General features: G+C 36.6%; 1 protein-coding gene across 2 annotated transcripts in view; it reads right to left on the reverse strand.

The window, feature by feature from the left end:
* The window catches only part of LAMA2 (laminin subunit alpha 2), a 580,166-nt gene that overhangs the window by 188,764 nt on the left and 365,793 nt on the right, over positions 1–25,609 (reverse strand). For both annotated transcript variants that reach the window (XR_012002712.1, XM_072764558.1), the window contains 8 exons: positions 22,346–22,526; positions 19,903–20,039; positions 8,603–8,839; positions 7,091–7,234; positions 6,243–6,422; positions 5,947–6,135; positions 5,724–5,857; positions 2,127–2,244 (listed from right to left, as the gene is read on the reverse strand). Coding sequence is in view for 1 of the 2 variants with exons in the window: in XM_072764558.1 (XP_072620659.1) it covers positions 2,127–2,244; positions 5,724–5,857; positions 5,947–6,135; positions 6,243–6,422; positions 7,091–7,234; positions 8,603–8,839; positions 19,903–20,039; positions 22,346–22,526 (1,320 nt within the window). In the remaining variant the exon portion in view is untranslated. The remainder of the gene's footprint in view (positions 1–2,126; positions 2,245–5,723; positions 5,858–5,946; positions 6,136–6,242; positions 6,423–7,090; positions 7,235–8,602; positions 8,840–19,902; positions 20,040–22,345; positions 22,527–25,609) is intronic.

The following is a 25,609-nucleotide window of genomic DNA, read 5'->3' on the forward strand; positions in this document are numbered from 1 at the left end:
GCCTACCAATCACAGTAAAAAGAGGTTTTAACATTTAAAATCTGGAACAGAAGGTAGATTGCATTAAAATAATTTGCTTCTCTACCAACATTTTTATTTGTAAGTGAACAGGATTATTTTAAACACATGCAGACAAAATGTAGCCATGGAAAGCTTTCTCTTCAAGACGGCTACCGGTCAGTCTTGACTACTTACTCAATACCTTTAATAGCAAAATAATGTTGCAGAATTAGAGAATTTCAAAACTTCAAAACCCAACCTGTTATTTTATAGATTGGATGATTGTAGAGCAACTCAGGCCTTATCACAATTAAAGAATTGGCCAAGGTCACACAGTGAGTCAACAGTATAGCCAAACACTTCTTGGGATAAAATTCCACTTGTCCAGAAAAATCTCAAGTTCTTTATGTCTTTTGTTTCAAGTCTTTTATGCTCATTGGAAAGATGGTAGCTTTTACGTGTGCCACATTCACGGTCTCATCGTTCACATCTACTCCATGTATTTTGGTTGGTTGTGTCTGTAAGTGTTACATATACACTTACTAGTATGTGGACGAGTGCACATATGTATATGCGGGAGTTAGGATTCAATAAAAAGGTGGATTTTTTGATTATTTATTAGATCAGAATAGACACATTCATGGGAATATCACCTTTCGGAGGAGCCACAAAGCTATAAAATTATTCCAAGGACGTTTCACAGATATTTGCAGTTATTCTTACCATATTGCTCTCTGAACAACATGGAATTTATTTCAGTTAAAAATAGGGCTTTCACACACCTGTTTTCATTTAAATCAATTCTCATGATGATTCTACAGGTAAAAATCCTAAGGGCCAGCCACAAATAGAGCCAGTGCCCTCTCTCCGAGTGGCGGAGCCAGGGAGGATTCAGTGAAACCAAGCTGCTTCTCTCTTCATCACAGCATGCTACATCTCAAGAGGGTTTTATTCATTATTTTTAAGTTACTTTCGTTTTGAGCTGGTGCCATCACCTGCCTTATGAGCCGTACTTAGTAAAACTTCTCAAATCCTGTCTACAAAAGTTTCATGCCATTTTCTATAAAGGAAGTCAATGCATGGATATAGAATTAATTATTCCATAATAATACTATGATATCAACCAACATTGACAACTGTCAGGCACTGTAATAGTGCTTTCGAGTCACAAGTCACTTCATCTTCATGTGATTCTTCAGGAGAGGTATTAAAAATGTCTAACCAGTGTGCTGTGGGCCCGAACCAGTCTGCCTACTAGGAAGGAAACTGCACTGTGGAGCTGGAGCAGATCCTGGGCACCCCTCCTGTGGGGAGGACTCTGGGTCTGCAGGACAGTGGCGAGTGTGGTGGCAGTGAGCAAGGGACTTGGAGGTTTACCAGCTGAAGCTTAAAGAGGTTTAGTAAATGGTGCAAAGTCTCAATCCGAGTATACGATGAAGTGGAGATTCAAGCCCAGGCCAGTTTCCCATCCATTCCACTTTTTCCTTTATTACACTCTTCCTATTAATATTTAATATTCAGTATTTGCAAAAACGAAATCGACTTCCAGAGGATAAAGATCTGGAAAATATGCCAGTTCTAGAGGTAATCAGAGGAAAATCCCAGAGAGCAAAATAAACAATTTTAAAAATATAACCACTGGATGGTGGTGGTACTGTGGGGACAATATGTGTCCTTCCAGGAAGCCTACGTGCATGGGAAGATTCTGCTATTTAGTGCCAAAGTCTTGTCATGGTCCATATAAAAACAATCTTTCAAAGCCCAAAAGAACCACATCTTAGAACCACTGTGGCTTAAATGTCTTTAGCCATCCAGAAGAGGTGCCAAGAAAATAGATGGGCTATGATAAAGGTGCCTCACGGAAACATCTTATTTCCTGACTGCTCCGTACTTTTAATTCTCATCAAATATTTTCCTTCGGGTGTGATTCCCACCTGTAGGTCACACCACCACCACCCTTGTCTTACTGTGTCTCATGCTGTGAGCAGAGGGTGGAAAAAAACAAATCCATAGGTTAGGATGGGCACGAGGAAAGGAAAGCGGAGTGCAGCAAAGATGGTTCTGGACGTATTTCCATCGGGCTGGTGAGTGGGGAGAGCTCGTGCAGGTTGGCGGTGGCGGCTTACCTCACAGGACAGGCCAGAGTGGCCGGCAGGACACTCGCATCGTTCTATCAGGCGAGCTGGAGGTGCGGCGGCAGTTCCGCGGCCGGGCTGGCCCACCGCCAGGGAGACCTCGGAAATCCTGCGGACAGCAGCGAGCACTGCGTTAGCGCCGGGGCAGCCCTGCACACGCCCCTCGGGCTTTGGGCCAAGCACCTCTGGCTGGTCCGGTGGCCCCACAGCTGCCTGCCCTCCGCGGACTCGGCACCACATCCTGTGCCTGCATCTTTGTTTCCTCACAGGCTGAGCTCGCACATTAGCAAAATATTCACACGAGTCATAAGGACTTTAGTAGATTAGATGTCTGATATCCTGTTGAGAAGTTATTAGAAAGATTCCCCCCCGCACACACATTTCAAAATGTGAGCGGCTTCAGGTAGACACGGCCAATTAATTAGACATTTATATTCCTTCAAACAGACAAAGCAAGGTCATTTCCCATTAGAATATCTCCCGTAGTCACTAGTGAAATTGCTTTTAATTTACAACTAGCCCGACTTCCTCCTCCTGAGTCTCTGAATGTCCTTTCAAGAACTTTAGAAAATCATCTAGAAAACAACGATTGAGCATAATCTAGTAATACCGGTCTCTTTCTGAGGATAAAGGACCTTTCAAATCAGTGGTTTTGCTAATTTTATGAAATAAATCCTTCAACTAACTTAACTCACCTTTCCTATTGGTAGAAAGGTACTTATAATTGAAAAAAAAAATATGGTCCTAGTGAAAATGTTGATACCTTTTACATTAATTTGAAATTATGCATTAAAAAATATATGCAGTCCATAAACTCAGACTATTTCATGACTGACTAACCGGCAACATGAAATGTTCTGCAAGTAAACTTTTAAATGAGAAAATGGACAGTTTTGCTTCACCAAAAGTCACCTCCAATAGCTTGAGGAGCTTGAATCATAAACTTTATAACAAGCACAGGTAGGTTTTACTGACACTGGATTAGAAACACACACCCTGACGTCGCTAGATTGTCGTCTGTACGTGCAAGACCAGCCAGCCTGTACGAAACACGTGGTCCATTAAAAATTCAGATTTCACTCTCCCCTCCTTATAGTGCACAGAGCGGTCTGACCTATCAACACACCACTCCCGTCCTGTAAGAACGGCTCTACCCTTATGTTCCCCTGGATTCTCTATGGGAGTTCGTCCTTCCCAGGTCCTCTCTGTTGGCGTCGTATTGTATTTTATACCATGAGGGGTCGCTAGAATCTTCTTCCCTTCTCTCCCACATGATGCGTGCACACAACAGGCTAGTGAATACTTAAAAGAACCAAGTAAAACTTGCATTGCGTGTCAACAACAGATATTTCTGCAATACACCTGGTTTTTCTCAGGCGCTGAAAGAGCAACTGTTTTGCTTGAATCAGGGATTTGGCCAAACTCAAGCCTCTATTTAACTGAATACCGAAGTGCAAAGTTGTTACATCCTTCAAATCAATGCAAGAGAAGACAAAAGCAAAGAAAAAAAAAGGCAATGTCAGCATTGACATTATATACAAAGTCTACAAACTACATGTAAAATTTTTAAACTCTCTGCTTCTGAGACATTTTCAATTTGTAAGTGAACAAAGATGCATGATGCCTCACTGTTTGGGGGGAAGATTCAAATGTATTTTTCAATGTTGTCAAGTCTACTGTATTAGAAAATTAAGTGCTAATCCATTGCTTTACTTATTCTTATTGTGGATAGACAATGGTTTTAGCCTTTGATGAGTCTAGAATAAGTATTGTATTTATTTATTTATCCTTAAGTCTCACAAAGTGATCTCCTAAGCTAAAGAACTTTATTTAGGGAGGTATGTGAATAATACGAGAAGAGAAAGAGACTCACCGGGGAAAAAGACCAAAATAAAGGTAGTCTTTTTCCCCCATATGGGGAATCGGCGTCAGGAAAGCAAAGAAAGTACAATGAAAAATGCAGGACACGGTTTCTATCGGTTCTGCTAACAAAATGTTCTGTGGGCTACCAAACTCTGCGGTGTAGAACAGTTTGCAAAATAATCACTTATTTCCACACTCACAAAGTTACCTGCTGTCTTCCATGACATGCACACATGCTTTGGTTTCTGCCACTTAATTTACACTTTACAGTTAAAAATAATTAATGATAATTCCAACTGTATTTTTTTGGTACATGCCCTTTTTTTATTATTATTTCACATAAAGTAATCTTAGACATGAGAAAGAACACCAAAGGGATACAGATTTGAAGGTGAATTTTGGTCCTTGATTTATTGTTTTACCCAAAGTCCCTACCTATGGTATAATCAGAAGAACAATACAGATGTTCTGCAACAAAGAAAAAAAAATCTTCTGCTATGTTTAGCATAAACACCTGAAGTACAGGATTTATATATTCATTGCTTTGCCAATAAAAGACTTCATAAATTTTTTTCCTAAACTGATCTACTAATTTATTGCGTAAGACTGTTTTCAAACATCTATAGATCTCACATTCTTGCATGAAATAACTGACATTCCAGAGAAATTGAGACTATGTGTATGAACTCAACTTTCTGCTTCCATGACAGGAAACCTTGCACAGGTGTGCAATTCCTCCTTTTATCTCATTAGATAAATTGTCCCTTCCACTCTGGGAAATGATCATGGCTGCTCATGTTGAAATCTCCTGGCTTCTCCATTATTTATTTTCCATTATCCTATAATTTTTAATGTATATATTGCTACAAACTCTTTTCCATCAGGGTTTGTAAACATGTTTAGTTCTCTCTCAGAGTAAACAGTCATCCCTTGATCTTTGACACTATCTCATTCCTCCCTTTTACACTTATGTTAATGGAAAATAATAGTCTACGTCCATACTATTAGGGTCACTGTGTCCCATTCATAGCCTGAAACTTTGAGATTTGCCTCAGGATTCTAAAAAAAAAAAAATTGGTATTATGAATGGTACCAGTGCAATCCTAAGTGTCAAGTCTCGAAGGCCTCATTTGACTTGGCCTCTTTGGGTTACATGAAAACTCTATCCCCCCTTGTAGTATTCTCATTCTTTGGCTCGCATGACAAAATATTTATTACTATTATTCTTCTGTTTCTCTCTATTCTGTGTGATTCCCAATCTTTTCACATCATGATGCACAATGAAAGGGACAATATTGTAGGGCACACTGGGACACACATGAGAATGCTCATGGTTGCAAGAGTTGAGACCAGCATGTCCCTGCCTGTTCCATGAAGATTGAAGGAGGTCACCTTCTCAGCAATCTTGTAATCTATTTATAGCACAAGTTATCTATCTCTACCCAACAGGGCTTTTTCACCTAAATTTCTGACTGACATCTAAAACTCACCAGGTTGAAGGTCAATTTGACTTATCCTCTCCTCTTAAGCTTGCTTCTTGTCCTATTTTATCTTTGGAGGGAATGGTAGTATTTTCTTCTAGGTGACCTGGAAGGCATCCTTGACTTGTGTTCTATCCTCTCATTCCCAAACCAAACACTCCTAAATCTTTCTGGTCAAGTGTCTTACTGCTCTCATCTATAGACTCTAAAATCAGAATTTAACTTCTATTCCATTACAGTTTACCTGCTTTGTCTCATGATATTTCCATAAGTTGCCTTGATAAGAATATAATGAATGTCATATAAAACATCCAAGAAGTCTTCACGGGTCACAGTTCTACTGATTCGAGGATCATCACCATAATATTTCCATTCTTTCTGTTAAAAAAAAAAAAAGAAAAGAAACCACATTTGATGAAACTAAATGTAAAACCACTGGCATCCTTGCACCAAACTAATAAGCTTACCTCCGTCATTTCAATTTCATGCCTTGTCAGCTGGCCAATTAGAGGAGCAGCCATATGCCTGATGATAATTCTAGTGTGAGTAGGGGTCCCACCTCGAATGATAACTTGAGGATTGTAAGTAGAGAACCCTGTCTCTTCCCGAGCCTCAAAATAGATTGCATACTTGAGTTTGCCTCCATAGGCCATCAGCTGACAAAATAAAACGATGAGTGACATGTTAGATAAAGCCCCAAATGGCGTGATTTCAAAAACACATTTTAGTTATTCTCATACGGCTTTGAAGTTCTTGTCCTTACCTTCTTTCCTTCAAACTGTTCTGGAAGTTTCCAATAGAAAGGTTCCAAGCGGAGATCCTGTCTCACCAGGTCCATGTGCGCCACAATCTCTGGATGTTGAAAAACGATCCCTTTGGTGGTGGTGTGCTGCAGAGCCTCGTCCACCAGGGGCAGGATGGTCTGCTCAGGCTTCAGAGTCACCTGCGTGGGAATACAAACAGAGGGTGCTGACTTCAGATCTTTTGGTTGCGCCTTTAAAACCGAGTCACGGGCCACATGTCTCTGTGCAGTCTAATTCTCCTTCTGAGGAGGTGTTCTCATGGGAAACAAGCTTTGTGCAGAGCGAACCAGCAGGGCAGGGGATGAATCTTTCTGCCTTGTTTGCACGGTGACAACTAGGACCTCTGTGAAAATTGGCCTCTTACACTCATAAACAGTAGAACTTAAAAGCGGGAAGGGTCACAGGAAAATGGAAGTAAAAATGAACACCCTGGAGCTCTAAAAGCTGGGGGTTCTCTCTGGCTGGCTAGCGTGAATGGGCAGCAAGGCCTGGTTTCCACGTTGGCCTCAGTGCAGGCCTGAATTCAGGCCCTGGCCCTCGGCCTCCAGAATGCACCTCCCCCCCACACCCCACACACAGCACCTCCCTTCCACACTGGCATCTGTCTCCTTAGTGACAATAAATAAACTATTCCCCGGAAGAACAAAAGGCATTCACCCCAACCGTGTAGTGTCACATGGCCCCAGTTCTCAGTATGCACAGGGGAAGAGAGGACTTCCCTGCTTCCCCTTGCCTCTTCTCCCTCGGTGCCTGGCCGACACTCACCAGTGGGACACACCATGGCCTGGCTTGGCTGTCCCTCACTCACCCACGTCCGGATCAGTCCTTTTGCTTCAGAGCACTGGGTAGTTGCACCGAAGCAATAGCATTGGCTGCAGCCAAGTGGGTTTTTGGCATCAAGTCCAAAATTGCCCGGCCGACACCTGTCACAGTGGACACCTTCTACGTTCACCTGAGGGAAGAGGAGAGTTCCTCAGGGTCCATGGTGAAGTCATGAGAGAAACAGAGGTGAGAATGAGTAATGCTTCTTCTTCATTAACAACAAAAGAACGTTCACTGGGCATTAGACTCACATCTCAATGGCATACTTAGTTCATTTCATTGTTAGGATTTCAGGAGTCTAGGAATAGCTTTCCGTATACATAAATATATTGCAGAGGCTATTGTATATTGATTTTAAAATCTAAATGATTTTATTTATATATTAGATCTCCTAATATCCACTGTGAACAATAGGAAAGAATCATGAGAATTTCAAAAGCAAAACAGAAACAGTGATTCCCAGACAGTGGCGTGATACAAAGTTGTAAAAAACGGGCGGGATGCTAAGACACAGATTTATAGAATTATCATTATATGACATAGGCGCACACACACACATCCAATGGGTATTAAATACAGTATATAGAATATGTATTAAATATGTATTATGTATTAAATGTGTAATATATATGTATTAAGTATGTATTAAATACAATATATATACTGTATTTATATGTATTATATAAATTAAATATAAATTGTATAAAAAATAAATATAAATTGTATACGTACATATACAATTATATATGTGTATACACACACACACACACACACACACACACACACAGAGCTGCCATTTTCCTAAATTCTGAAGGCAACTGTAATAATCACTCCCTGGATTTCGTTTTCCTGTGTCCTCTGTCCCTCTTTGCATAGACTTTTTCTCAAAAGATACCCCTGACATAGTCTTAACTGCATTTATCCTGGGATTGACTTTTCAGAAATATCTAAGGGGGAAAAAATCCCTCTTATCCTTTTTAATTGGCTGTTTTTCTACATCATTTAACAATATTAATGAGAGCTGAATTTTACACGTAGTCGCTGTTTGTTATGTCAGTGTTTATACGTGAGGAGATTTTACTGAACTTCCACAGCAGTAAATATATTTTTCAGTGTACAGTGATTGTGGAGTAATGTGAAGAGAAATGGAATTTTAGAAGCCCTATTATCGAGCCGTGATTTCTCTCTGATGATGCTTAAGAGAAACGTCATTTTTTTCCCTTCCCAAATTATTCCTGTTTAAACACATATGTAAAGAAAAATCTAACTTTACCACTAAAAATATATCATCTCTATCAACTAGAAATGAAGTTGGATTTTGGTTGGAAATAAGTTCTTAAAGAGCAGTGCTTATCTGTAGGCCAACAAATAAAAACTGTGTCTGGCAATGAATTTTTGTCTATTTGTTTAACTTGGTGAAGCATGAATAACGACCACTGGATGAAGCCAGAAGTGAGCAATGGAGAGAGAATCCCTAGTGTATTTCAGCAGCACATACCTTACAGGTGCACTGCCCCGTCTGGTCAACGCAGGAGCACTTCTTAGTCTCTGGGTCACAGGTCCTGTCATCCGTCCCAGGCAGGAAGCACTCACAGGGGCTGCAGTGCGGGTAATTCCAGTGACCTTGGTTGCACTCTGTACATTTTGCACCAGAGAATTTGGGGTGACAGCTGCATTGGCCCGTGTTTATATTACACTGGAAATCCAAGGATCCCACTGTGCTGCAGTTACAAGCCTACGGAGGAGATAAAAACAGCAACCATTAAACACCATTTCGCGGGAAATCTCTTAAAATTTTAATTCGAATGTTTCTATGCTTCCATGAAACACATATTCATCACGTGTCTATTATATGCTTTGTACTGTTCTAGTTTAGCCGCCTGGGAAATATCAATGAACATAACATTAAAACTGCTTCCTGCATTTACTAAAATAGATGAGCATCCAAACAGATGAGCGTCCAGAAACCATAATCTTAATGAGAAAAGAAATGTGGGTTTTTTTTTTTTTTTTGTCTGTCTTGTGGCAAGGAGGAGGTGGGTATGGGTTTTCTTCAACCACTTTTGGTTTCAAAATTTGAACTTGACACAACCATTTCACCTTATCATCTCATTTTTAGAGAATTTAATTTGTAAAGAGACTTCTCTCACAGTCTAACAGAGGAAGATGAATACACACACACACACACACACACACACGGATGAAATAAGAATTATAGGATAGGAGACGTGCAGACGTCTCTGAGAACATACAGAGATCCCCGAACCAGATTTGGGGAAGCCAAGAGAACTCGGGAAAGTATACCTAGGATGTTGTTTTCTGGCATTTCATGTTGCGGACAAGCCTGATTTGAGGTGCTTTGCTGGTAGCCTATTTTCTACTTCCTAGGCATGCATAGGATTGTTCTCTTACATAATTAAAACATTTGCTAGAATTTTTAGTTTGAGTCTTTTTTATTATTAACTTACTAGAATCTCATGAGTTCTTTCAGTTTGAGAATAAAATTATTCTTTTTACTTAAGTTTAAATTAAATTTATTTTTGATTTAAATTTATTTTTGATTGTTACTTCTGTCCATATTTGCCAATCTTCTTCTTCGGAATCACCTACAATTCTTAAAATACACCGCTTCTGTCTGTCTGCCCAATCTGCGATGTCCTAATGTTCTCTGCAGCCCTTTTCCTATTTGCCACTCAGATTTGTTGACCATTTTATAGTGCCCGTTGAACACAGTGAAAATTCTATTGTATGTACATGGCACTAATGCATTTTTAATTACACTATTGCATTTTTGGCTGATTTTCAGTAATTTATGTCATCTGACTCATTTCCAATTTGTGCTCATCTCTGTGTCTTTTCCTCTTATATTCTTTTAAGTCTTTCTGCTCTTGATTTACAGAGCTCGTATCTCATTGCGATTTAATGAACATGCGAAGCAGGTCTCTAAAATGTCATTTAGGATCTTGGAATAAGTCATTCTCAGGGTTCAGCAATGGCAATGATCATTCTATGGTCTCTGAGCTCTAAATTCCCTCTTCCTTGTCCAGCTTTACGATATTGTGGTTGGACCCTGTTGGCATTTCTCTGTGATTAAGGAGCAGGATGTTAGGCTTAGTCAAGAGTGGGCCCTGGAGGGACCTGATAAGGCCCCAGGGGTGGGAAGACACTTCTGCCCTGGGTTCTGATTCTTCATTACTATTATCATGATTACTATTTTACTATTTAGCATAAGAGCTCAGGAGCCTATAAAGAATTCCAGCTCGGCCTCAGGCTACTCTCGCCCCAAGACAGCTGAGTAGTTGTGGTCTACACACATGCTCTGATGTGACAAGCACCCCCGTGTGCTCACAATGGTGGACAGCTTCTGCAGACTACGGCTTGTCTGCAAACTCTGTTCACCCCTGCTCAACCTAGAAATTGTAGCTACTCTTTTGTGACCGTTACTTCAGGTCTTCATATATCCTTTTTTTTAATGCTTTTTTTTAAAGTAACTGATCAGCTTTTGCCAGTTAACAGTTCTTTATCTGCTACTTTCCCTGTTATGTAACTGTTACGATTTCTGTCTCCCAAATGAGTCCTGACTCGGTACCCCCATCGGTACCATCTTTCTTTGTGTCTGAGTTTCCTACCACGTAATGTTTATATGTCATCAATGTCCAGATCCTTTTTGGTACTATTTTAGTATCTTTCTCACATTATCGCTCTATGGCAGACTTCTATGCATTACCACTTGCCAAATCCCTAGATCCATGTCTGGCTGGATACCCCTTTGCATTTCTCACACTTTTATTGCTCAGCTTAATTCTTATATCCACTACTACTGAGGATATTCCCGCCTCTGCTCTTGCCAACAGTAGTTTACTTATGAGACTACTCTCTGACAGAGATAGTCTCTCTCTGAGTCAGAGGTAGATAGACTCTCTCTGAGTCTCACAGATAGTTTCCATCTATCATCTCTTTCCTGTGCAAATGTTTGGTGAAATATTTTCCCAGATTCAGATATTAAAATAATCACCAGGTCTTATTATTTTTGATGTCTATGATTAAGTGTTTCTATCTTCAATGTTGTTCAGAAAAAAGAAATTGCTACTAGAAAGCTGTTTTAAGCCCAAACATCCAAAATGTGATTACTGATTATATTATATTATATGATAAAACTGATTATATTATAAATTACATTATAATATAAACTGATTATATTATAAATATAATAAATATATATATATAAAATATATATATTAAATTATATTAGGAAACAGTTTCCTAAGCATAGAATAACCCACTGCTGTCATCCCAAGTAACTCATCCTTATAGAACATCAGATAGAGAATGAGATATCAAAATAAGGATAATTAAGGGCACCCAGGTAGCTCAGTAAGGTAAGCATCCGACACTTGATTTTGGCTCAGGTCATGATCTTGGAGGTCATGGGATCGAGACCCGAGTCAGGCTTTGTGGTTGGTGCAGTCTGTTTGTCCCTCTTTCTCCCCTTGCTTTTTATCTCTCATAAATAAATAAATAAATAAATAAATAAATTAATTAATTAATTCTTTTAAAAAATAAGAATAATTAATTCTTTCACTTATTTTTCCTTAACTCAGTTAAATAAAATATGCCATAATTGGAAACAGAAAATTATGATACATTATGGAAACTACAGTCATGTAATAAATTTTAAAATGTTTTACAAGACATTCTTATCCTTTAACTCAAATAGGAAGTGTTTGCTACCCAATTTATCATATAATTCCAAAGTACTAATTCTTAAAGACTAGATGACAGTCCAAGTAGACATTAGGACCTTTCCAAATCAGGAAGCTTATTCAAGAAGTTATAGTGGAGAATAAAAGGGACCATTAACCATATGTTTAGATAGCACTATAGCCAACATCAAACTTAAATCATAATTAGATGTAATGTTTGTTTAGCAATAGAGGATTTGTGCACTACTCCCCTGCTAGTGCAAGATGACAGGCTTTGTATTCTACTCCAGTGAAAGCTCAAATGATATGTGTGCTCACACTTCATCACAAAGAAATTATCCATGACACAAAGAAAAGGAAACTATAAATCTCAAATCACTGTTCATTCAGATTATAATCATCCACATTTTTTTCAATAGTAGAATACATGTTCATAAATATTTGTGAGGACTCTATGAATTTTTTTGTAATTGTCATAATGATGAAATGTGTAGCTGTTCAGAAATTCAGATTTTTAAGTGGTTCAAGAGTAATAAAAAATTTTCAATCAACTTCAATCAACATAATGTTTATTCAATGATCAGTAAAAATAATGGTATCAAACACAGAACTACTTTTTTTTTTTAAGGAAACTTGGTCTTTATTCCATTTTGATTTATATCCAGATTAGGCATCAGCTTTCATTTCAGGAGGTTATTAGAGTTTGGCCACATCACAGGATTTTGTGGATAGAATGGAATCCTCTTACCTTGGGACTTGTTCATGAATCCATGGGATGGGGTAGATGCTTGGACTCAAAGTTGAAAATGCAAAAAAGTCAGTCATAGAAACTTATAGCACTGCTCATACTCACAAAAAGCTTTGGAACTCTTGAGGAATTTTTGTTTCATTTCCAAAAATGTATTTCAAATTTAGTGCCATTGGCACTAGAAAAATGAGTGTCCCATCTAGTTTTTATTTAACCATGTGACCAATTGAAATCATGTATCTGAACTTCCTTGATCAATAACCAATGCTCTTGTTTTCCTCCAGATTATGTATTCTGGACCAGTGTATTCAAATGCTTTATCATATATGTAAGGATGATTAGAGATTGCATGTGCACTGAGTCAGCGGAAAAAATGGTTTATATCTCTATAGGCTGTTACCATGAGTCAAAGAGGCCACACTTAGTCATCATGTTCTAATATTCCTCAACACAATGTGACTGATTGGAATGATTCTCGTTAATGTCAAAAATGCCCTTAATTATTGCTCTTAATGGAGAGATACAGGTCAGCCCTAATCCTATTTGACCTCTGTGTTGCATTTACACTAAAGAATGTTCCTTCTTTTTAAACAGTCTTTCAGTTTTAAAAGCACTTACATGGTTTATCTCCCTCTTTTAAGCTGTTAAACTACAAAACCAAAAACTAAAAAATGAAAACTACGAAATGACTATTCTCAGATGGTGGATGCCAGGACACACAGGACTGTGATTTCTGAGAGAAGGAAAGCAGATGAGGCAGTGCAAGAAGGAAGTTTCTAGGCTGCAACCCAAAAAGGGGGAGCCCAAATAAAGCCAGCACTGTAGCTGGATTGAAAAACAGAGTTTGGAGAAGCTGAGACAGAACTTATGGGGCCAATAGAATATGTATCTAAAAATGAGAAAGTCAAACACAGAAAGAATTCCAGAGATCTGCAGAAGGGTCCCCTTGAATCTTTGGCTGAGTACTGATCTGTGATTGCACGGGATACAATTCTATGTGGCTCAGAACTCAAAACAAAATAAAACATTGGAAAGCCATAGGCTGAAAAAATTCCTAGGGCTCACAGAAAGCTTGAGATAATTCATATTCCCAACAGCAAGAGTAGAAAGACACAGTAATGCACAATGCGTAGTGTTCTCAATGCACTCAGCCCCTTAGCAATGGAGCTAAATGATCTCTGGATTAGAGCCTGCTCTAGACCCTCCCTAAAATAAAACAAAACAAAACAAAACAAAACAAAACAAAACAAAACTAAACTAAACTAAACTAAACAACAACTTAAAAGCAAGGTTCAAAAACATCCAATTGATCAGTGAGTTACTAACCTGTTTGCCAAGATAAAGTTCAATACTCTTTAAAGGAATATAGTGAAAGCCAATATGCAACAATGAAAAATGTCCATCTGGCATCTAAATCAAAACTATCAGGCATGGAGAGAAGCAACAAAACATGATTTGTAACCAACAGAAAAATCAACCATTAAGAATATATTGAAATAAAAGAAATGGTGAAATTCAAAGACAATCATATAGCAAAAGCTAATATTTACATGTATTATAAATATTATTGAGAATAAATAGAAATTTGAATATAATGAGGAGAGAAATGAAAGCTATAAAAAGATCTAACTGGAAATTTTACAGATGAAAAATTTTAAATGAAAAATATATAATCTACTGGATTAAGAACAGATTAGACACTGCAGAAAAAATATATCAGTAGACTTGGACACAACAATAGAAACTATCAAAAATTAAGAATACAGAAGAAATGAGAATAAACAGAATTTCAGTCAGGTATGGAAGAGTATCAAGTGGACCAACATACACATAATGAGTTCCAGAAGGAGAAATGGGAGTAAAGAACATAAAAGGATTTGAAGAAGTAGTGTATGGAAACCAAGTTTTTAATAAAAAACTGTGATCCCACAGATACAACAGGTCCAACTCACCACATGAGAAATAAATAAGAAAACCACAAAAAGACAGCATAATCAAATTGCTGAAAACCAGAATTTAGGATTTTATACCTAGAAAAAGTATCTTTGAAAACTTAAGGAAAAAACAGTTAAAATACTGTTTTTGAACATACAAAATTGAAAAATCATTGTCAGCAGACCTGAAATACTAAAAATAATAATATCAATAATTAGGGATGTAGCTAATGGAAGAACAAACATGATATAGAACAGAAATTTGGCTATACACAAAGGAACGAGAGCACTGGCACTGGTACATGTGTGGAAAAACAGAAAAGCAGCATTTTTGCCTTTTAAAAAGATAAATGAGTGTTTAAATCAAAATCATAAGATTATATTTAGGATATATAATATGTAGGAGTAAAATGTATGGTCACGATTACAGGGGGATAAGAAAGGGAGCAACATAAAGGATAAAAAGGGGAATTAGAGATTTATTCTTGTAGGGTTTCTATGCTAAATATAAAGTGTGTACTGCTTTTTTAAGATACATATAAAAAAAAGATACATATAAAAAGTCAAGATGCAAATCCCCAAAGACAAAAAAATAGTGTATAGTTAATAAGTCAAATGTGAAGATAAAATATAATTATAAAAGTTAATCGATCCAAAATAAGACAAGAAAAGAAGAAAGTAAGAGCAGACAAGGCAAAGCAAGCAGCGAAATGTAGACTTAAGCCAGTCGTATTAATAATTACATTAAATGGAAATAATCCAGTTAAGATCAGATCAACAATAAAGATCTAAATATATTCTATCTAAAAGAAATATATTTAAATATTTAAAAAGAGATGGGATAAATTACAGTGTGGAAAAATGTATATCACACAAATACCAATCAAAAGAAAGATGGAACCATGGCTATATGATTATCAGAAAAAAATACTCTTCAGAAGAAGAAGAAACATTACCTGGGATAAAGAGAGACATTTCATATTAATAAAGGCATCAACTTTTCAAAAAGACATAATAACTCTAAATGAGTATACACCTAGTATTTTCACTCTAAAATACATGAATCAAAACCTGAGAGAACTAAATGAAAAAACAGATAAATCATAAATATAAATACCCTGTTATTGATAGAATAAGTACACATAAAAATCACTACGAATAATGGACTTTTATAGAAGATTTCATCCAATGATACCAGAATACATGTTGTTTGCTAGTACATTAATCAAAATGGACACTAGTATGAGAAATAAAACAAATCTCTATAAATTCAAAAGAACTGAAAGATACAAAATATGTTATGTGTGTTATAACACAAATATAACAGAAAGATATCTTGAAAACCCTCAAGTATTTGGAGATTATACAACATACTTCTACATAATCAATGACTCACAAATAAATAGTAAAATAAATAAGAAGAGTTTAACAATGAAAATTTAAACAACATATCAAAATGTGTGGGATGCAACTAAATTAGTGCCTGGAAGGAAATTTATAACATGAAATGCTTATGTTAGTAAAGAAGAGAGGTCTCAAGTCAATGATCTAAGGTTTCATCTTAAGAAACTTGGAACATAAGAGAAAATTAAACTCAAAGTAAACAAAAGGAAGGAACTTTTATTTTGTACAGTTATCAAATTTGTTGATTTAAGTTGCTCATATTATTCTTTTAACATATGCAGGATCCTCATGATGCCTCTTCCTTTATTTTTTATTTATGTATTTTTAAAAAGATTTTATTTATTTATTCATGAGACACACAGAGATAGAGGTAGAGACACAGGCAGAGGGAGGAAAAGTAGGCTCCCTGCTGGGAGCCCACTGGGGAACTTGATCCCAGGACCCCAGGATCACGACCTGAGCCAAAGGCAGACCCTCAATCACTGAGCCACCCAGATGTCCCGATGCTTCTTCCTTTATTCCTGATTTTTATTATTTCCTTCTTCTCTTTTTATTTTCTTGATCAATCTTCTTAGAGTATTACCAACTTCATTAAAAATTTCAAAAGAACCATTTTTTTTGGTCTCATTGACTTTTTTCTAAAGTATCTTTGTTTTCATTTATTTTTCATTGATTATGCAAACTCCTTCAGAAACTATGAGAATGGAATACTTTCTAATCTATTTAATAAAACTAGCAGTACCCCAATAATGAAACTAAACAATAAAACTACAAAAAACAATGACCCAATATTCCTTATGAACAGAGACCCAGAGATCATTAACAAAATGCTAGTGAAAAAATGTAAAATAATTTAAAGTAGATAATCCCTCATGATCAAGCAGGATTTATCTGAGGATTGTAAAGTTGGATCAATATTTGAAAATCAATTAATATGATTTATGATATTAACAGCTGAAAATGAAAAATCCTATGGCCATCTCAAAAGATGTAGAAAATGCATTTAATAAAACTGAACATATATTCTTGATAAAAGTTCTTAATAGACTAGGAACATGAGAAACATCCTCAAACTTTTAAATAGCATCTATAAACAAAACACAGCTAACAACATTCTGAATTGTAAAAGACTGAATGCCTTCTAGTTAACATAAGGAATAAGGCAGGGGTATTTGCTCTCAGCCCTGCAAGTCAACATTTTACTGTAATAGGTCAAGAAAATGAAATAAAAGTTACATGGGTTGGAAGGGAAGAAGTAAACTCAATTTGCAGATGGTATGATTGTCTACATAAAAAATCCTAATCAATCTACCAAAAGGTAATTAGAATAAGCTTAGCAAGATTGCAGTATAAAAAGTTAAATAAAAATAATTGTATTTTTCTATTCTGGCAACAATTAGGAATTGAGATGAAACAAATAATAACATTTGTATCAAAAATATGAAATACAGTGATAAATATAACAGAACATGTACAAGACTTGCACACCAAAAACTATAAAACATTGATGAGAAAAAAAGTATAGACAGCTAAATTAGAAATTAGGTCATATTCGTATATTGAAAGGTACAATAGTCTTGATTTTTCCCAAAATGACCTGTAGACTCAATGTAATGCCAATCAAATCCTAGAAAGCTTTTGGTAAAGAAACTGACAAACTCTTTAAAAGTGGGAATGCAAAAGATCTAATGTACCCAAAAGGTATTGGAAATAAAAAGGAGTTGGAGAATCTACACCACCTGATTTCACACATTACTAAAAAGCTACAGTGATGAGACAGTACTGTGTTAGCACAAGGACAGACACCGATCAACGAAACAGAATAGAGTTCAGAAATGCAAGAGTGGCACATGCAATTATTCTACTTTGACCAATGTAATTCAATGGGGAAGAAGAATAATCTTTTCAAAAATGATGCTGGAAAAATTAGATATCCATTAAAAACTGAGCTTTTTACACAGAAAAATTAATATTGAAAATGGAATGTGGACCTAAATGTAAAAGCCAAAATTATAAAACTTCTTGAAGAAAACACAGGAGAGGGGTCTTTAGATCTTGATGTAAGCACCTGTACATTTCTTAGAAAAGAAAAAGCATGAGCCATGAAAGAAAAGGATAACAAAAAACTGGTCTTTATAAAAATTAGATGAAGCTACTACAGAGAAAATAAAATGCAAGCTGTATAGTGGGAGAAAATAGTTACTGAACATATATATGTTAAAGGACTTGCATCTAGAATATATAAAGAACTTTTATTTCACATTATGAGGAAACTAACAACCTAAAATAGAAAAGATTTGTATAGAACCCTAAGTGTTGGGGGACACATGGGGGGCTCAGCGGTTGAGGATCTGCCCTCGGCTCAGGGCGTGACCCCGGCGTCCTAAGATAGAGTCCCGCATCGGGCTTGCCACAGGGAACCTGGTTATCCCTCTGTGTCTCTGTCTCTCTCTGTGTCTCTCATGAATAAATAAATAATCTTAAAAAAAAAAAAAAGCAATCCTAAGTGTTGGGAAGGATATGGAGTAGTCTTGTGATGGATGATAGGTGAAATCATACATCTACACCAATGCTTTTGACTTATACATTGGTATTCATGGCAAAATAGTTCATAATAGCCCCACACTGGAAATGACCCAAATGCCCATTAAATGGTAATAAGCAAATCATAGCATATCATCCAGTACAAATTAGTAAATAATTAAAAATAACAAACTACTGCTATATGCAACAGTGTGGATGAATCACAAAAGCATTATATTAAGTAAAGGAAGCCAGACCAAAACTATTGCCACCAAACAAGCAAACAAAATCCAAACAACATGGACGAGGGCTTGATTTACATGAATTTGGAGAGACAACATAACTACAGTGATAGAAGGAGAAACAGTAAATTCCTGATGCTGGTTGAGGGGTGAGGGGAAGTAGACTACAAGGGAGCATATAACTGTAATCCCTGGTCAAAACTCACGCCTTCAAGAGAGTGAATTGTATTTTATTTAATTAATACCTCTCAAAACACTGACAAAAATCCTGAACTCATCACCTTTCCTACCTGACCTCGAATCTCCTATAATCCCTGTAGCCATGGCTGGCTCAGCGGCTGAGTGTCTGCCTTCGGCTCAGGGCATGACCTTGGGGTCCCGGGGTCGAGTCCCACATCAGGTTCCCCGCAGGGAGCCTGCTTCGCCCTCTGCCCATGTCTCTGCCTCTCTGTGTCTCATAAATAAATAAATAAATAAATAAATAAATAAATAAATAAATTTTTTAAGGAAAAAAATCCTTGTAGCTATAAATAATACTCTCATCTAATCTGAAAAGCAAATCCAAGACCCGTCTTAAGACTCCTGTTTCTGAGCCTCCAAATCGAGAAGGTCACCAAGCCACAGCAGCAGTCACAGAGCCTACTTCCCGTATTCTGGGGAGGCGCACTGACCAGGCCCCAGCGTCTGTCATCTCTCACCGATGTACCTGCAGTTGCTGTCAGGCACATAACGTGACACTATGGAATCTGGTCATGCCACTTTCTGTGGAATTCCCATGGAAAAGAAACATGGAGTTTTTCAAGCTAGAGGTTGTTAATATGACTCCACAGAATCCTCTCAACTGCTTCTTGAAAAGTGAAGCCTAGTCATAATTTGGGGGCAATTACTATAGATTTTTGGCAAATTCCTTTAACGAGTCCTTCATTTGCTTGTACATTGCAGTTAGTATCTCACTCTGCTTAGGTATGAAGTTCTTGCTGTTTCTGATTTTATTATAATTTTTCCTCTTTTTTTTTTTTTTGGTAGGTCTCATGAACGAAGATACATAAACGTGGTGCTTGCTTTCATCTTATTTCCCCACAAGTAAAATGTTAAGATACTGATCAATATCTGCAATCACTCTATACTGATAGTTCTCTACTGTTTAATAATATTAGCTTTTGAAATGCCTGACTATAAAACTTTAACAAGATAAAAACAAATTTCTTAAAACATGATCAGATAAAATAGAGCAATTAACTCACCTTACAACCAGTGATGATGCTGTGACCCCAGGTATTAGGTGAACATTTAGAACATTTCTCTCCAACGGTATTGGGAGGGCAAATGCACTGACCAGTCTTTGGGTCACAATTGTTTCCCAGATGAGAACAGTCACAAGCTTCACAGGTGAAAGGGAAAAAAAGAGTAAAACAGTAAAAATGTGATAGAAAGTATGGAGTTTGTATTTGGACTTGTGTTGTTTCATTTTCCATATTATTGTTATAAGTGAAAGCTTACCTCGTTCGTCTTTTACATCACAGTGAAGTGTACTTCATAGAGAGGTTGATCAACAAAATTATATTGTAAAATTATATTGTATTTCTTTTAATAATTTCAAAAGGTAAAATATTTTTAGGTTTTCAACTAAGTTTAAAGGAAGAAATGGCACATCAGATTCGATGCTCAGTGTACTTAGATGCTATAAAGTTTAAAATTTTGATTCTATGTTTTTTTTTAAGTTTTACTTACTTATTCTATGCTGTATAGATTAATATTTCCTTCTTATTGATGACTCTGTTTTGCAATAAAAAAAAACTATAAGCTCAACAGGCTTCTTAAATTCAGTATATTGAATATAATTGTTATAATTGGCATACATCAGGATATTTCCAGTTTCACAAAAAATAAAAACAGCTGAATTTTGTAACTCTGTGTGAGCGTGTTGATTTTTGAATTTTATTTACCATCTGCCTTATTTTTTTCAATAGATTTTTCATTTTCTTAGCTATAATATGTAAAAAGTGCAAATTCTCAAATACTGCATAAATCAGATTTGAATAAAAGTGATTTCAGGGGAGTGTCAAAGTCATCTAAGATGAGCAATGAACACTATTTATTAGCTATAGTTGACTCAGCTAGTAAGTTTCAAACTGAAGTGAAAGCAAAGGGAGAAATACCATCAAATACTCAGATTCAGACAGAAGATTAATATTATAAAAAGCCTTTAAATTGGTCATATGATGATTAAATCTTTAAATGAAATACATTTAAACTATTTGACTTTTTACATTTAGACTATTTGACTAAGTTCAATTTTTAAGGAGTCACAATTATCATTGCTCACAGCATCCCATATGAGCTGTGAAAAATGTTCCGTATAATACTTGACACAAACACCAAAGAAATCTTAGCTGTTATTTTTGTTATTATTATTGTTGTTGATAGTTTTAAGTCAAAGGGTTTATTTTGTATGTACCATTTCTTAAGAAGAAAACTAGTTCACCTTACGTTCAAATTTATGTGCTAAAAAATGCCTTGGGACAGTTAGAATAGCAATTCGAGAAGTTACCTTGCAAATAGAAATTCTCTAAGCGGTTCTTCAAACGGAATCATAAAACTGAGTATGGAGAAGACTTGAATAATCAGCTGGCTTTTCCCCGCCCAAACACGATGTTTACCACAATTCAGAATACTAATAAACACTGATAATAATAATAACAATGATAAACACTGACCTGGTGCCTACATGCCAGGCATTATTCTAAATATTTTATAGCTATTAACTCAACTAATTCTTACAAAAACCCAGTGAGATAGAAATCATCATTTTCTTGATTTAACAGATGAACTTTGTAGAGAGACAGCAAGACCCAATCACTTAGGCAAGGTCACATAACTAGTCACCGGCGGAGCCATGAAACCCGTCCCAGCTATTTGGTGGAAGTCTATTCTCAACCATCATGTTATCCTGCTTGTTTGGGGCTGTTTTCTGTCCTGTGTCTCTGGATCTGAATGCTACTAAGTTTGCATTTCTAATGTCATCACCATTTCATAATTTAAAATAATGTTGTCTTACTAATAATTTCTAGTAGTGAAGATATTTGAATGCACAGTAGCATTTCATAATTCACACTAACTGAACATGTAAGGGTTGGGTTCAAAGGACTGTATATTTTAGGGGTGCCCGGGTGGCTCAGTTGGTGGGGCACCCAACTCTTGGCTTTGGCTGGGGTCATGGTCTCAGGTTCCACGCTCAGCTTGGAGGCTGCTTGAGATGATTTCCCCCTTCACTTTTCTAAGTTGAACTATACTAGCTTGAGAGTGAAGTTTAAACTATGAGAACACTGGCAAAAGAAAAATTGAACGTTTGCCTTCCAGGCTACAGGAGCCGTTGAGTGAGCGACTGGTAGTCACAGCCAGGAAGGGACACAGCAGAATTGAGACCTGCTGATGGTTTTTTTTTTTTTAATTGAGTACTTGCAAATAGTTATTTATTGAGCAATGTTTCACACTACAGTATATTTCATTTGCTAGTTTATTTAAAATAAATATACATTACTTATTCGGTTAAATATTTTGGATCCTATAATTGTTGTGAAGGTGCCTTTGCTTTAATCTCTAGGGATGTTGAAGAATGAACTGCTACGGTTGCCAAAATGCCCAAACCAGAGAATGAATGTGTAGGCCTGAGCCTTATTTACACACCTGTGCAGCCTCCTTCTTGGAAGTTGAAATAGCCATGGGCACAGCGGTCACATTTCTTTCCTGTCACTCCAGGCTGGCACCAACACTGACCACTCTCTTCACAGTCGAAAGATTTAGACCCAAAGGAATTGCAATTGCAGGGAACACACCCTCTTCCTGATTGTAGGCCAAAGGTTTCAGGCTGGCATAAAGAAGGAAAAGAGAAATTAAATTTAAATCAATGAATTCATTATGAAACAAGACGCACCACCACCAAAAGGTGAGGCAGGAGAGAGGAATCTACGGATGATCAAAGTTCTTCACGGATGTTATGACAATGAGGTTGTAATGGGATCTAATGGCCCCTTTCCTACAAAATCCAGAAAGAAGAGTACTGTAGCTTTAAAATTTTATCAAAGTTAACCGTAGAATTAGGTCACTATCCTTTATGTCTGCTTTATATTTTCACCAGTCTTTCTCTATACTTTCCAAGATTTTAACAGCAATGTGGATCTAAGCTATGGGGTGTTACTTACATTTTAACTTAAAAAATTTACTTGCTTCCTTCCTAATAATTTGAATTGATTGCTTTTAGATCTTATTAACGCCTTCTACTTGTTAAAAATGTTTTCAATATTATTGAGCAGAAACCTACAGTTATAAAATAAATGTTTTTTATCTAATATTTGATCTAATTTTTGTCATCTCTCTGTAGATACATCTAGTCATCATTCTAGGGCTCATGTTACAAATATAACTTACAGGTTTATGTCAATGCTGACAAAATAATTGGTTTACAAACACCTACTTTCTTGGGTTTCATTTTAACAAGTGAAATTGATTTGAGAGAATTCACATCAAAGGGCTGGATTAGGTAGATGAAAGGAACCTTTTACTCTCTGATGGGTAGTTCCTAAGTATATCTCTTATTTATGCATAGAAACTTTCTATGATCGGTTTTCATGACTAGCTTTGGCTTGAAATACATGCTATCTGACCTAAAGTGACTACGTTAGGGAGTGTGGATGGATTAAAAATTACCTCTACTAAAAAAAAAAAAAATTACCTCTACTAGAAAAATGAAAAGTGCATTTCCTACTTAAAGTACATCAGGGTCGTATTTTAAAATATGAAGTGGGTCACACTATTACGATATTTTAATCTGAAAAATTAGTCTTGGTAATTACTTCTATTTTTTTGTAAAAAATAATACCCATTTTTAAATATTAGACTCAATAGTTACTTCCTGGTAACAAAGACTCTTGCTATTTAATGGGAGCCACCCAAAGAGAAACAAATAACTGTCATTATATATTTTTGAAATTATTGTTAACAGTATGAAAACCAGTTCTAGAAAACAAAATTGCACTGAAAATTAGGCTCTTAAAATGACTATAGCTAACAATTTTGGTTTTTAAATATAAAATGGGTAGACTGAGTTTAACAGTCATTTAATCTTTGTATTTATTGTTGGCTTTATTTTTATTTCCAGTCCAAATTCAGATGTCATCATATGATTAAAGAAGGTGAAATCACTATATTGTATGCCTAATACAACTAATGCAGCACTGCACTGGTACTGAAATATATTTTAAAGAATAAATAAATAAATAAAGTATCAGTTCTAACAAATGACTTACCACACGATTTTGAAATTAAATTTCATTATGTAAGGGAAGATTAAGACGTGTAAGATTTTTATTCATAAAAAGCAATTACCTGCGAAATTCTAGATACCTGACCTAGAGAAATAATCAGAAATTAGGAAAATGGTTAAAGTATGAGCATGCCCAATACCGCATTACTTATGAGAGGGACTTCCCAATGTTAGAGAGGAAGTTGCGTAAGTTACATTATGATACATTCATGCTATGAAATACTAGGCAATCATTAAAATCCTGTTTTGAAGCAATTTTAATGATAGGAACAAGCTTAGGATATAGCATTATGTAAAATTTCAAAAAGTAGGATACAAAATTATATATACACTATGACTCCGATTATATACCTATGATGACACACACACCACTTCCACACACAAATAGAAACATATATACGTAGAAAAAAGACTAGAACATACGACATTAACATAGTTTTTAAAAAAACCTGAATCATAGATGTGTTTGCATTCCTTATGCAAAGCATTTTGCATTTATCTCCTAAATTTTCCTGACTTAGAAATCTGAATTGCAGAGGAAATACTTTAATTCATCTTTATCCCCTAATTTTTTCAATTGGCATACCTATATATCTTTAACAGATATATCTATGTAGGATTAAATGAACTTCCAAATCATAGTTATTAAGAAAATTTCAAAGTTTGTTATTTAAAAGATATGTAAGAAGAAATTTACCATCCATTTCAAATAATTAAATAATGTAGTTTTAAAGAGTTAAGTTGCACCAAAATACATAGTAACGAATTTCAGTAACAAAATTTTAATAAAGTTGATGTACAAAAATTTTACTCTGAGACTCGGGAAAACCTTCGTAGTAAACAGATTCAAAAAGTAGATGGTGAGCACTTACATACTGTGCCTGCTGCCTGCCAAGCACCGTCCTAAAGCCCTTTACAAAGATGAACTCATTTATTCCTCAAGACACTCCTGGGAGATAGTTATTACCATCACTTTTCTACAGAGGGAGGAAACTGAGGCACAGAAAGGTCAAGTGACTTGCCTAAGGTCACCAGCGAGCCAAGTGCAGAGTCAGGCTTCCACCCCAGCCGGCCTGGCTTCAGAGTTGGTGCCCTGAACTCTCACACATACGGTCTCACTTGGGAAAGCTGGGAAACTTGGGAAAGCTGCTCTCTCTCTGCTAGATTTCCCTTCACTTGTTCATTCATGGAAGGGGATTTGCTCCAAATGATGCCTGAAATTCCTTCCACTGCTAAAATCATAGGTTTGTACAAATAAACTTTAGTTTCTCCATATCCATGGTTAATGGAAACTTTCATGAACCTCTGAACTTGAACACATGCTTAACAATACACGGAAAGCTCCTTTCAAAAGGCAAGGCTTCAAGCAGGAATCGTGCAGCTTTGACATTTGCAGTCTGCACGCTGAGCAACAGTTATTTGGTAAAAACGCCACCGGGGGGGTCCGCGGCACGGGTGGCACACAGCATGCGGAGGCACGAGCCATGCAGTGCCTCTGGGATTACCGGAGCGGGGGCGCGATGGGCTCCCCGGGGGCACCCGCCCGAGCTGCTGCCGGCCCACCTCGGAGGAGGCCCCAGCACCCGCTGCGCTCTCTGCGGCTGCTCCTCCGGCCGCTGCACCTGCCT

Source organism: Vulpes vulpes, chromosome 1 (genome assembly GCF_048418805.1).
Source record: "Vulpes vulpes isolate BD-2025 chromosome 1, VulVul3, whole genome shotgun sequence".
Classification (NCBI taxonomy): Eukaryota; Metazoa; Chordata; class Mammalia; order Carnivora; family Canidae; genus Vulpes; species Vulpes vulpes.